Below are 14,534 nucleotides of genomic sequence, written 5' to 3' on the forward strand. Positions count from 1 at the left end.
AGGATACTGTGTTGATTCATGTCTTCAATCCACAACACAAGCAGTTTTTTCCATCATGTTCTCATGTGAATAGGCTATCTTGTAGGCACTAACATGAACTCATGATTTGGAGGATATTTTGGTTTTCTCTGAATTCTTTGTTATGGTTGCTTGAAGAAGTCAAGATTAGAGCTCTGCACACATTAAGTCATCCATCACCAGTCTTCATTCTTCTTACTGACAATCCTTTAACATTTTTTACTTTATAAATTTATTCATAAATTTCTTTTTACTGTAATTATTAAATAACATATTATGCACTAAAGGTTTAATTCACTTATAATAATGCCATTAAAAGTCACATTTGTAACAGTGCACTTCAAATTCACTGTGGTTCAATGAGAACTGGTGAGGCATGCATGTTCAGTGGTTTCCATTGCAACCTGTCAGTAGAGGTTACCGAGAGACAAAGAAACTGGAAAATTCCCTAACTGGTTGATTCATGCAGATTTTATTTGTATTCCACTAGAAAAATGTTTCAGATATTTTTTAAATGTTTATAATTTTTTTTCTTTTTTTTTTACAACTAAATCGGCATTATTCTGAAATGGTATAAATAGAAACACTGGAAACTTAGACTTCCTCTATGAAGAGAAAGGTGATCAGCAAAGGTTCATGAGAAGTGCAGAGCACAAGTAACAAGCCAAACATTTCTCTCATCTGATTTTGCCTTCTGTATTACTATGTTAAGGAAAGCAAAATCGAATTATGAGAGGAAGTTAGCCAGTCAGGCCAAAGGAAATCCCAAAGGGTTATTTTGCTATGTGACAAGCAAAAGGTTGTAGATCATTTTCATTGGCCATATGAGATTATCACCCTACTTATTAGATGTTAGATGACAGAAGTGGTTTGCAAAACTACTGTTTGGTCTTTAGAACAGGGATCCTGGATTATCTAACCCTTAATCATTTCATAGTGTTAATTTAATAGGTTTATATTCTGTAATGGATTGAATTCACATGCAAAAAAGGAAGGATGATTTTGGTAAAGTAACTTCAACGATTGCAATTGGTAAGGAGGTAATAGAAGCAAAAGAATAGTTGAATTACTATTCTTTGTGAGGATGCATCATCCATGTGAAGATGTAGACTCATGACAGGGATGGACACGAGAATATAGGTAAATAAACTAGTGATGTATAGGATATTATGAAACATGAATGGCCATATATGGTCATGCAGTTGGATGGGTATTTACTTATATGTTATGAGAAAAGTTAAAAAAAAAATTGACAGTGTCCCTAACTAGACTGTTTACTTAGTCTTAATACTGGTAAGGTTGTTCCAAGGAAGTAAAAAAAAAAAAAAAGAGGTAAGATAATTAAAATTTTGTTTTTCATTGTTTTAACCTTAAAAACCACTTCTCTGCTTGTAATAAAAGACTTCTTTACATACAGTATGCCTGAAAACAAAGATAGCATATTATATTAGGGAGGGGGGGGGCTGAAAAGTTCTGTAGAACAAAAATGATATTACAGCAACTGATATAACCACAAGAAAGACCATATCGTGAGGAATATGTAGAATAATGTGTAAGTTACATGGTCTACCTCAATTTCTTAATGGTGATTATCACAACTTTCTAGCACATCCTCATAAATCAGTGAGTGTCTCAAGAGTGAAGGTTATGATATTGGAAGTTAAGTAGAATCAGAAATGAGTGGGTAGGAAGATGATACTTTATGGAGAAACAGCATGGCTTTAATGAATGGTAGGTCTGTCCTTAGTAATATTTTTAAGAGCATTCCATCCACAAAAGGGTATAAGCATATTAATAAGGTATAAAATATTAATATTAGTTTGTTGAAAGTTTTTCCACTTGGTTATACTATAAATTAAAGATACCAAGAAATTATATACTTGGTTCATTCCTTTATCCAAGTGTAAGCAAACATAGTTTGCACCTGAAGTATTTTCACGATTGGGACAACTTGTGGTAAAGGTGATATGACTTCACATCACTTGCCTTAGTATCCCATAATGCAAAGCACATCTCCTTGCAGACATGTATAATATGCATTGTGGGAAGGGTCACTATCCAGACTAGTTTCGACCTTTATTGAGGTCTCATCAGCGGGAGCAGACCCAGTTGTGATACCAAGGTTGAAGCAATGCCGAAGTCATATTTTCATATACGATTTGCCAAAAGGTGTCATGCCTTATTATTATAATACTCTAGATTGGAGGTAGCTAGTTGTTAAAAGTTTTTCCACTTGGTTATACTATAAATTAAAGATACCAAGAAATGATATACTTGGTTTAATCCTTTATCCAAGTGCAAGTGATGCGAAATCATACTACCTTTACCATGAGTTGCCCCAGTCCTGAAAATACTTCAGTTGCAGACTATGTTTGCTTACACTTGGATAAAGGATTAAGCAAAGTATATATAATTTCTTGGTATCTTTAATTTATATTAATATTAAACATAGAAGATACTGTTTATGATACTACATGTTTATATTTCGTTTATATCTAAATGGTATATATATTAGAACACAGAAAAATAAGTAAATAATTAATTTATTAACTTATTGCTGATATTTCGCTGGTGATATAACCAGCATCTTCAGAGCACAAAACACAGTTTGTCACAATACGCTAGACTATAACAACATGGTGTAATCAACGGATTAGTTAAACAAAATTGTAGCAGCAACACAAAGACTAGAGTCCTGATTTTGGCACTCTCTATCTGGGAAAAAAAAATGCAGCTATCGCATAAGACTAGAGTCCTAAACAGAGAAAAAACTGGTAGTAGTTTTTTCTTAAGATGACTGTCTCCCAGATTTTAGGCAAATTTATACAGTTTTACAATCTCTACAACTTGTAAGAGCTTCTGTGCAGTACTTTTGTGTTCTTCCAGTTGATCCTGTGTGCAGGAGTATCCAGAGCATGGTCTGATAGGCCTGACTTGCCATAGTGATAATGCCGGACGTATCTTTTGTATTCGCTGATGCGGATGTTCACAGTTCTTCCTGTTGATTACATGAATGTTTCCAATGTCTCTAGGCCATGTGACCAAATAGCAAGCACATCGTCAACATAGCGTAGCCAAAGTGTTGGTTTGAGAGTGGCTGTATTGATTGCTAGTTTTTCCAGGTGTTCTATGTAAAAGTTGGATGGGGGGGGGGGAACTAGGGGGATTTAGAAAACCCACATATACAGGGAGATATTTACACAAACAATCACAGCATCACCCTTCTCAACAATATGGCATTTTAAAAACGCTAACCCACAGAGCGAGAGCAATCTGTTCCAATGACAATGCCCTTGCTGCTGAACTGGCACATATGCCTCACCTTCTTGGCCAATGGCTATAATCCCCATAAGATAAACAAAATACTAAACGCCCCTAAGAAACCTCTCCTACTATCCACCACAGAGAACTACAACAAAACAGTCACCATCCCATACATTAAAGGCACATCCAAAAAGATTGCAAGAATTCTTAATAAACATGAACTACGCACCATATTCAGACTGTGTGGCAAATTAGCAACACTTATCTGCTCACCCAAGGACAGCATTCCCCCTCTATCACATCCAGGAGCCTACAAAGTACCCTGCTCATGTAATCAAGCCTACTACGGTCAAACAGGAAGAATTGTGAACATCCGCATCAGCGAACACAAAAGATACATCTGGCATTATCACTATGGCAAGTCGGGCCTAGCAGACCATGCTCTGGATATCCTTGCACACAGGATCAACTGGAAGAACACAAAAGTACTGCACAGAAGCTCTTACAAGTCGGAGAGATTGTTCTTAGAGGCAACAGAAGCCCTGAAACACACTCCAAATCTCAACAAATATGGCTGTATAAATTTGCCTAAAATCTGGGAGACAGTCATCTTAAGAAAAAACTAGTACTGGTTTTTTCTCTGTTTAGGACTCTAGTCTTATGTGATAGCTGCATTTTTTTTTTTTTTTCAGATAGAGGGCACCAAAATCAGGACTCTAGTCTTTGTGTTGCTGCTACAATTTTCTTTAACTAGTCCGTTGATTACACCATGTTGTTATAGTCTCGCGTATTGTGACACTGTGTTTTGTGCTCTGAAGATGCTGGTTATATCACCAGTGAAATATCAGCAATAAGTTAATAAATTAATTATTTACTTATTTTTCTGTGTTCTAGTATATACCGTTAAGATATAAACAACATGTACGACGAACACATAAGTCTGTCCACTCGTTTAGGGATTCTTCACGTAGACGATATTGTACGTAAGATACGACAGTATGATAAGTGGAAGTTAAAATTGGCATGGCAACTGAACAGGTTAGCCTTCTTAAAGAGGTGCCGAGACACCAATTTAATACTGAACTGTGTTAAAATCAAAAACAAGTTCCACTCGGACAAAGCCCAACACATTTACAAACGAGCGAGTGTAGCGCTATTAAACAAACAGATTAACGCCACTCGTCTGGAATTAGCGAAATCAAATTCAACTATCAAAGCACTACATGAATCACTGTATAATATTCTGAATACGGAACTATGGGAGATCCTAGATAACATCACCGACACAATGGCTAAAAAAGAATTCAACGTAGTCAACAACCAGCACCAAAATAAGTTTGAAAATCTCCAACACAACAACAACGCAACACTATACAATGACCGCAATTACGACAAGACCTTGTTGTCGTGAATTTATCGTCGCTCACCTTAAGCAAAGAAGCCACTAGTGCTTTAAGTGGAGGTCACATGACTCCCAAGCAAGTTCCAAAAGCTGAAATAATGGTGCCCATCGAAAGGGGAATAAATGATCTGCCGCCAACAATAGCCAACAACATACGTTTAGATGTGGCCAACATCCTAATCAAGTCTAAGCCTCCCAAAAATAATATCCCGCATAAGGAAATCATTGCTGTAAAAGAGTTACAGAATAATAGCCAGATTATCATAACAAAAGCAGACAAAGGGAATGCAACTGTGGTGATGGGCACAACAGAATATGAAAACAAAATGCACACAGTTATAAGATCAGTCAACCTACAAAATTATAGATCGCAATCCCACCAACACACAAATGAATAAGGCGTAAATTATTGAAAAAAGTCACTTCCTGGCCCAAAGATACAGTAAAAAAACTCATGCCCTTCCATGTTAAAACACCTAGGATTTATGGAGCACCAAAAATTCACAAACAAGGTACACCCTTATGTCAAATTGTGCAGAGTATAAATAGTCCCACATACAAAGTGGCTAGACATTTAGCTAAACTACTAGCCACTCTCACAACAATTCTCCCTCCTATGTCAAAAATTCAGCCCACCTAAAAAGCATCTTACAACACCATACCCTAAAAAACTTAGACTTAATAGTAAGCTTTGATATCACCTCACTATTCATAAATGTACCACTAATAGAAACCCTCAATCTACTGAAGTCACACTTCCCCCCTGATATATTTGAACTATTCAAATTCACAATGCATGCAGGATATTTCACATAGAAAGGAAAAATATACAAACAAATAGATGGGACAGCCATGGCCCCCCCAGCCTAGCCAACTTTTACATAGAACACCTGGAAAAACTAGCAATCAATACAGCCGCTCTCAAACCAACACTTTGGCTACGCTATGTTGATGATGTGCTTGCTATTTGGCCACATGGCCTAGAGACATCGGAAACATTCTTAGTGCATTTAAATAGCCAACATCCAAAAATCCACTTTACAATGGAACTGGAAGCTAATAACTGTCTGCCCTTCCTGGATACACTTATCACACGTCTTCCAGATGGTTCCTTATCATTTTCAGTTTTTAGAAAACCCACACATACAGGGAGATATTTACACAAGCAATCACACCTTCACTCTTCTCAACAATATGGCATTTTAAAAACACTAACCGACAGAGCGAGCGCAATCTGTTCCAATGACAATGCTCTTGCTGCTGAACTGACTCACTTATGCCACACCTTCTTGGCCAATGGCTATAATCCCCATAAGATAAACAAAATAGTAAACGCCTCTAAGAAACCCCTCCCACTATCCACCACAGAGAACTACAACAAAACAGTCACCATCCCATACATTAAAGGCACATCGAAAAGATTGCAAGAATTCTTAATAAACACGAACTACGCACCACATTCAGACCGTGTGGCAAATTAGCAACCCTTATCCACTCACCCAAGGACAGCATTCCCCCTCTATCACATCCAGGAGTCTATGAAGTACCCTGCTCATGTAATCAAGCCTACTACGGTCAAACAGGAAGAGCTGTGAACATCCGCATCAGTGAACACAAAATATACGTCCGGCATTATCACTATGGCAAGTCAGGCCTAGCAGACCATGCTCTGGATACCCCTACACACAGGATCAATTGGAAGAACACAAAAGTACGGCACAGAAGCTCTTACAAGCCAGAGAGATTGTTCTTAGAGGCAACAGAAGCCCTGAAACACACTCCAAATCTCAACAAATATGGCTGTATAAATTTGCCTAAAATCTGGGAGCAGTCATCTTAAGAAAAAACTAGTACTGGTTTTTTCTCTGTTTAGGACTCTAGTCTTATGTGATAGCTGCATTTTTTTTTTTTTTTTTTTTCAGATAGAGGGCACCAAAATCAGGACTCTAGTCTACAATTTTGTTTAACTAGTCCGTTGATTACACCATGCTGTGATAGTCTCGTGTATTGTGACAAACTGTGTTTTGTGCTCTGAAGATGCTGGTTATATCACCAGCGAAATATCAGCAATAAGTTAATAAATTAATTATTTACTTACTTTTCTGTGTTCTGATATATATACCGTTAAGATATAAACAACATGTACGACGAACACATAAATCTGTCTACTTGTACATGTTTATAGTGATGAAAAGATGATTTTATAATATTTAGCCTATATGAATGTTTTGTTTTAAATTAAGAATTAGTCTGCTTGTGTGTGTTTTTATTTAATAATTTGTTAGAATGTATTTTTAATTAAAATTTAAGTAGTTTACTGTATTATTATAACCAGTACTGTCGACAAGGTGTAGCAGAAATGTTGATGATTTATATATATATATATATATATATATATATATATATATATATATATGTTTTTGTTTTTTTTCCATCAAACAGAATTTTTCAAGCCATTTCAAACATCCTTCAATATGCAGGATGGCAGCCTCTTACTGGGTGATGAAATTCATCTCCTGCCTAAAGAAAACATACATTCTATGATGGGATTTGAACCATAGCTTGTGTCTTGGAGAGCAGATAACCACTCAGTCAATTAGGCTGATGAATTATCATCATTCCTTGCATTATTGAAAGCATTGCTCTCCAGACTAATTTTGACATTTATTAAGATCTCATTGAGAAGCCAGGTCTATGGAGATAATGGTGTTGGTTCAGTTTTAGAAATCATATTTTTCATACATTAGTGAAATTAAGTACTACTATATTTTTACTATATTCTTGATTTGAGATACTTATAACCAAATTTTCCACTCTATTGTTAGTGTATTAAACCTGAAAAGAAATTATATAATTTTTATCCATATTGTAATTGCTTGTATGTGAAACTAATAACACTGCTCTGTAAACAACTGCAAACAATGCATCTTCACAGTTAGCACTTTCATAATAAGAGCTGTTGACTTCACATCAAATTTCTTTAAGTATCACATAATGCAAAGCACATGTCCCAAGATATGTATATTGTCTTTCATTATGGAAAGAGACACCCATTAAGACTAGTTTGACTGTTGTTGAGCTCTTGTCAGTTTGTGTAGGAAATTTTTTCACAATTAGCCACTTTCATAATAAGAGCTGTTGACCTCACTTCAAGCTTCTTTAAGAATTACATCATGCAAAGCACATTTTAGCTGAGAGATGAATTTCATGCCTGGGGTGAGACCACTACATGCTTATTGGAGGTCTGAAGTGACTTGAAAAGTTGAATGTTTGGTCTCTAGACCAGGGTTACTTGCCTATGTCAAAAACAAGTTAAAAGTACAATATATATATATATATATATGTGTATATGAATTTCAACATTCTAAAATGTTATTTTTCTTGCTTTTCTGTTAGCAAAATCGTCGATGATATTGGTGAAGTCTATTTCATAATAATGTAGGTAATTCTTAATCTATTTTATTTAGAAAAACTCCTCTCACAACTAGCGACACTTACTGCAATTGTGCATAAAATTCGCAATAGTATTACGATATTTGGAAATGAGTTCTCGAGACTGTATTTTAGAATTAACTGCAAAAGTTCAAAAAGGTTCAAAGTGCCGCCTGGGCAGACCATCCCCTCTGCTGCTCCCTAGCTACACCTCTCTGTGTGTGTGCATATATATATATATATATATATATATATAGTGTGTGTGTGTGTGTGAAATTGATAAAAATAGAAAAAAAATCCTTGGCATACCCATGGTACAAAATGTACTATAGGTTTGCAAATAACCTTTCATGGGTGGGAGCAACATAAAAAAAAAACAATGTATCCTACAGTGGATATCTTTTTTGTTTTGTCATTTCAGATTCAGATAACAGAAGTTATACATCTCATATACAAATAGCACAGTAGTTTATCTTAAATCCATAATATAGTAAAAAGATGATACTGTAATACAAATTACAGATCCGGAGCATGATAAAAATAGGATAATATGCCATTTTGCTACTTGTACAGGAAAACTTTGCTTACTGTGAATTTGATATGCGTGATTGAGTGAAATGATACTATTTCCTGCTTTAAGCGAGTGATTAATCAGTTAACATGCTTTTTTTATGTTATGTGAAATTTTTTGTCTCCAGTCTGCAGTGAGCAGAAAAGCTGGAAGACATTAAGAGACATGAAAGTGGTGCTATTAACATAATGATTCTGCAAAACTGGGGACACAGCAAGTCTACAGTTTGGATTATATTAAATAAGAGCAAAGAATACAAAGAACAAGGAAAAGTTGCTACTGCTTCTTTAAGCATGCAGATCACTCGAAATAGAAGCCATTTAATGATTCAAGAAATGTACTATGACACTGAAAAATTCATGGGACATTTATAGGTTAATCTTTATCTATTAGAAAATTTGTCAAATTACATATATGTTGAGGATGTCCACTTTTTATCCTTTTTATTACTATTGTAGATGTACAGTATTTTTGATGCGTACAAAAATTAAGTTAAACAAAGAATCATTATCAGATGTGTCACAATCTTGATATAGAAAATATTCCTGTACATAAAAGCACTTCTAGAATGTGAATTGTTCTGCTTATTAATTGCAAATTATTATTTTAAGCATTCAAACTTTATTTTTTTCCATATAATTTAAACTGGTAAATAGTTTACCCTTTAAAACTTATCTCCTTGTAAAATTTAGGAGTTAGAGTTAAATCATCTCTCTTGTTTCCTAAATGCAAAACAAACATGAAATTTTTCAGACATAGAAACCAATTTTCCCATTTAATTTCTTTCTATATTTCTGTTTCATATCAATAATCTGTACTTACAGTGACTGAAGAATCATAAATTATTATATTTTGTTTTTCAGGACAATTCTGCATTTATTGGGGTACTACTGATTTTTTTATTAAAATGATTCTCTGACTTAAAAAATAAATCACTATAAATAACAGACATTTAATTAATTCATGGTCTAATCAGAACTTTAAATATAGAAATAAATATTTTAGTATATTAAATAAATGCATGATGGTAGGGTCATGTGAGATAGTATGCCTGAGGCATGCTTTCTTAATGAAAGTTTTGACTAGCAGAGTGAAATTATTAACTGGGGTGCATAAAAAAGTGATTGTTACTGACTGTAATGCATGCCCAACTACTTAAACCAATGCTTTTTGCTTCTGTGATGATTGTCACAGAAATTGCATGTTTATACATCCAGCCTGCATTCTTACCTGTTTTGTTCAGAGCAGAAAGTCTTCTTCCAAGGCTTAGAAGAGGAGGAAGTGGAGGCTGAAAATCTTATTGATGATGGTGAACTTGAATATCAATGGTGAGTTAAATTAATTTTATTTAATCCAAATGTTGATTGTAGTTACTCAAGTAGGATCTTTTTATGTGTGATTAAGTTATAATCTGAAACGCTTGCAGTTTAAATCTCCTCTCTCTCTCTTTTTTTTTTTTTTTTGACAAATTAGCCAGAACACACTCTGTACAGGTATAGATTCTAAATTATCTATTGATTCACTTTAATAAATAGATCGTTAAAAATCTGTATCAGTTAGGGATAATCTGGGAACCCTACTCTTGAGCACAAACACAAGCCATTTCAGGCCTCTGATAAGTGAAGTGGTGGTTTTTTTATATCAAGCAATGAAAATCATTTGCCACCTGAAGACTTTCATGAACATCCATGGCACAGTAAAAACCCATAGCTGGCTGGGACAGCAAAGATGATGATGTCATTTGCTTGGACAGCCAGACTGGCATTTCATGTGATGATACCATTATATCATTTGCTGTTTATTTCAGTTTGAAATAAAATGATATATTTAAATGAAACCTTATAATACCATCTTACCTTATCTCAGTTGGTATAGATGAACCTTTTAAATTAAAGATGCCAAGAAATTATATTATATTCTCAGTTTCATCCTTTATCCAAGTGTAAGCAAACAAAGTTTGCACATGACGTCATTTCACAACTGGGTTACTTGTATATAGAGTCTATTGACTTAACATGAGTTGCCTTAGTATCCCATAATGCGACGCACATATCCTTACAAAAAATGTGTAATGCTGTGCATTATGGGAAGGGCCACTACCCAGAACAGTTTTGACCTTTATTGAGGTCTCATCAGTGGGAGCCAGACCCACAACTGATACAGGTTGAAGTAATGCAAAGTCATATTTCCATATTCAAATAGCCAGAAGGTGTCACAACTTATTACTAAAATATCCTGGATTAGAGATAGATATTGAAAGTTTTTTTCACTTGGTTATACTATGAATTAAAGATGCCAAAAAATTAATAATAAAGTGTGACACCTTTTGGCTACTTGTATATGGAAATATGACTTCTGCATTACTTCAACCTTGGTATCACTTCAGGGTCTGGCTCCCACTGATGAGACCTCAATAAATGTCGAAACCGGTCTAGGTGGTGGCCCTTCCCATAATGCATAGCATGACACATGCCTGTAAGCATATGCACATTGCATTATGGGATACTAAGGCAATTAATGTGAAGTCATTAGCCTACAAGTAACTCAGTTATGAAGTGACTTCATATGCAAACTTTGTTTGCTTACACTTGGATAAAGGATGAAACCGAGAATATAATTTCTCGGTAACTTTAATTTATAGTATAAGCAAGTGAAAAAACTTTCAATGACAAACCCTTTGATTGCAAAGACCCAGGTTCGAATCCTGTCTGTGATGTGAGGAATAATACCTTTTTTTATTCTTCTAATAATAACCTTTTTTTAGGTCTTTTCAATCAAATGGTGAGTTAGCCAGTCTCATAATGAGGTATGTGACTTCAACCCATCCTAAGGGATGGATGAATTGAAGAAGCAGCATAAATTTGATACCATTGAATTTGTTTCTGAATGCAGATGATTTATTGTTTAAAAGTAATAATCCGATAATAATAGATAGATTTATGTGTCATTAATTTAGATTTTTATTTTTAAATAACAAATATAGTCCCATCCCATCCCATCTTCCCTTTTGTGTTAAGTTCAGTTGTCTGTTACAACCAGGTTACTTGGCTTCTTACAAAACTGATACTGCTTATTACAGGCAGTCGGTCCTATCTGCATTGTTTAGTATGGCTGTAAATGGCATGTATTTTTCTGTTTTGCAGGAGGAAAAAAAAAACCTTGCCATCTCCATATGAGACAGCTAACTTACCTTCAGTTGAAAAGCCTTGATAAAGGTTCTTTGTGTCCTTGACAGGATTTGAACTTAGCATCTTAGGTCTTCCCAGCCAGAGGACTTTGTCTATACTGACTGAGCAGGGGAGGCTCTATAGTTGCTATAATATGTCTGAAAATAGAATACTTAAAATTTGTTTAAACTATTATTAATTTGTTCAAATTAATAATATCTAAATTAATAAAATATTATTAATGTATCTAAAATATTAATTATGCTCAGACAGTTCTGAAGATATGACAACTATTATACAGAAGTTATAACCATCATTAATATTTATTAGCTGCTTTTCAAACCTTTTGTTAGATGCTGTATTAATATACTGTCAAAATAATTGAAAGAGAAAAATAAAGAAACACATTATAATATTAAAAATAATATTTGTACTTATTAAAAAGTGAAAAAGTGTTCATTCATTATTTGATTATAGTGTTTGTCTTTTGTTTCGACTGATAAAGTGCTTTGAGGATGCTGTTTGAGTCCATTGAAATAGAAGCTTAATAAATTCCTAGTTAATTTATGTTTTCTATGGTATTATTAGTTATATCTTTAAAAGGATACAACAACATTTTGAAAATATCTAAGCCTTCGTATGTGACTAACTATGCTATGCTTTTGACATTATACATTTCACACTCCTCTGCTGCTACTGCTAATTATCCTTACTCATATTGCCATCTTTCTGATTAGCAGTTGTTTATAGATTTTTTTTCAAGTTATTCAGTTCCCCCCCCCCCCCAACTGCCTAAAATAAAATAAACTAGTGCCGTGCATGTGCAGTGTTTAAGAGAGAAAGAACCTTCAATATTCTTCTTGAATAACTCACAATTACTTCACAGAATGTTTTGAGAAAGGTTTCCAAAAATTAGAGGCTCATGGATTGAAAGAGGAAAAGGAGAAGTTACTTCAGCTGGTTTGCAGTTGGACTGTGAAGAGTGATTTTCTTGGGAACAGTGGTAAAGTCAGCTAGCTGGTTTTGTAAACTGCAACTTATGGCATTTGGTGAAGGGTGGTGGTGATGATGACATTTGAACTTAATACTCCACCTAAATTAATGTTTCTTCATTTGAAGCATTGGTGAGAAGCTCTAAATTTTTGAATATTATATGATTTTTTATCCTATCACTTTCACATATATGAGATTGCAAAACATATTAGTATTATGTTAATCTTATGTGGTAGATGAATTTCATTACTGGTGGGAGACCATTGTTGGAGATATTTGGTTTCTAGAGCAGGATTTTCAGCTTGTCTAACTCTTAGTCCATCCAAAGTACTAATATGTGATAGGTTTACAACTATTCATGAGTGGGATTTACATAAAATAAAATAAACTAGTGTTGTGCAGTGGTTTAGAGAGAGAGAGAACCTTCAATATTCTTCTTGAATAACTCACAGTTACAGTCTTACAGAACTTCTTTGAAAGGTTTCCATAAACAGAGGCACATGGATTGAAAAAGGAAAAGGAGAAGTAACTTTAACTGGTTTGCAGTTGGATTGTGAAAAGATGTTGGGAAGCTACTGCAGAAAGTGAAAGAATTATGGATGCCTTCAAAGGAATGGTACCCATGAAAGTTCCTAGAAAACACATAAGAAACAAACAGAGACTGTTTGTGAGATAGAGGTTTGGAGTAAGTCTGAGAAGAAAGGGTCATCAATTATCTGAGCTCCCTTCTTCTGGACATCATTAAGATTTTTTTGGGAGAATTTCAGTGTACCTTTCCAAATAGAAGAAGAGTATTCTTGGTTGGACAGATTTGGGATTTGTACAAGATCAGTAGCTGGATGGAAGTAATATATCTTAAATAGAAAAGGATGGGTTTTTTTTGTTGTTGTTGTTTTTTTGAAGGCCAAAGAATCTGTGAATGGTTGTTCTTGTTGTCAAGATAGGCTAAAGGTAAAAAAAAAACAAATGAGAAATGTAGACAGTTTGTCTGTTAATTTAAGCATTATCACAAGAATTCAGGACTGTGTTTTAATATCACTGAAGGTGAGTAAATTGTCATCAGTTCATTGTAGGATGGTATGAAGAGCTATGGCTAATGGACTGGTTGTGAAAGAGCTTGAAATTTGAATCATTTCAGCACTCCAAGAAATGCCAAATGAAGAAGCAGAATGGAGTCTGCTGTTTTCAGCAAAACTATGGTTAGGGTTTGAGGTCAGTGAGAGAGAGAGAATATAATTTATGTAGGAAAAAAAGAGCAGACAACAGACAATTTCTCCACAAAACCCTTTTATGTTTGTGGAGAAATATGAAGAAAGGAAGCCATCCAGCTGTCATCTACCACCTAGGTTAAATCTCTTTCAGATATAATATATACTTTTGCAAAACCTTTTAGATATAAGATGGCAAATAAGCATTTATAATCTTCACATATGTTAAGCATGTGTTTAAAATGTTAAAGGACAGAGACCCATGATTTGATTAAGTCCCCCCCCCCTCCACCTTTACAGTAGAAGAGTGATCATATGATGCTGAATGTAGACTCCCCAGGTTTTTATCTATGGTGGTTGTAATCTGATACCAGAAGTATTTAGAATAAGAGATAAATATCATTTGGAGTTAGATGGATAAGCATTATCATTAAATAGGAGTTGCAAAAAAAAAAAAAAAAAAATTGTATAGGGCAGGG

At 34.5% G+C, this 14,534-nt stretch overlaps 1 protein-coding gene across 1 annotated transcript in view; it reads left to right on the forward strand.

The window, feature by feature from the left end:
- Positions 1-14,534, forward strand: part of LOC150109564 (protein Obscurin-like) — a 1,271,613-nt gene that overhangs the window by 139,532 nt on the left and 1,117,547 nt on the right. The window contains exon 16 of the mRNA XM_090402667.1: positions 9,931-10,015. Coding sequence (XP_090258793.1) covers positions 9,931-10,015 — 85 coding nt within the window. The remainder of the gene's footprint in view (positions 1-9,930; positions 10,016-14,534) is intronic.

Source organism: Typopeltis vanoorti, chromosome 2 (assembly GCF_054136105.1).
Source record: "Typopeltis vanoorti isolate ZY-2024b chromosome 2, IOZ_Tvanoo_1.0, whole genome shotgun sequence".
NCBI lineage: Eukaryota > Metazoa > Arthropoda > Arachnida > Uropygi > Thelyphonidae > Typopeltis > Typopeltis vanoorti.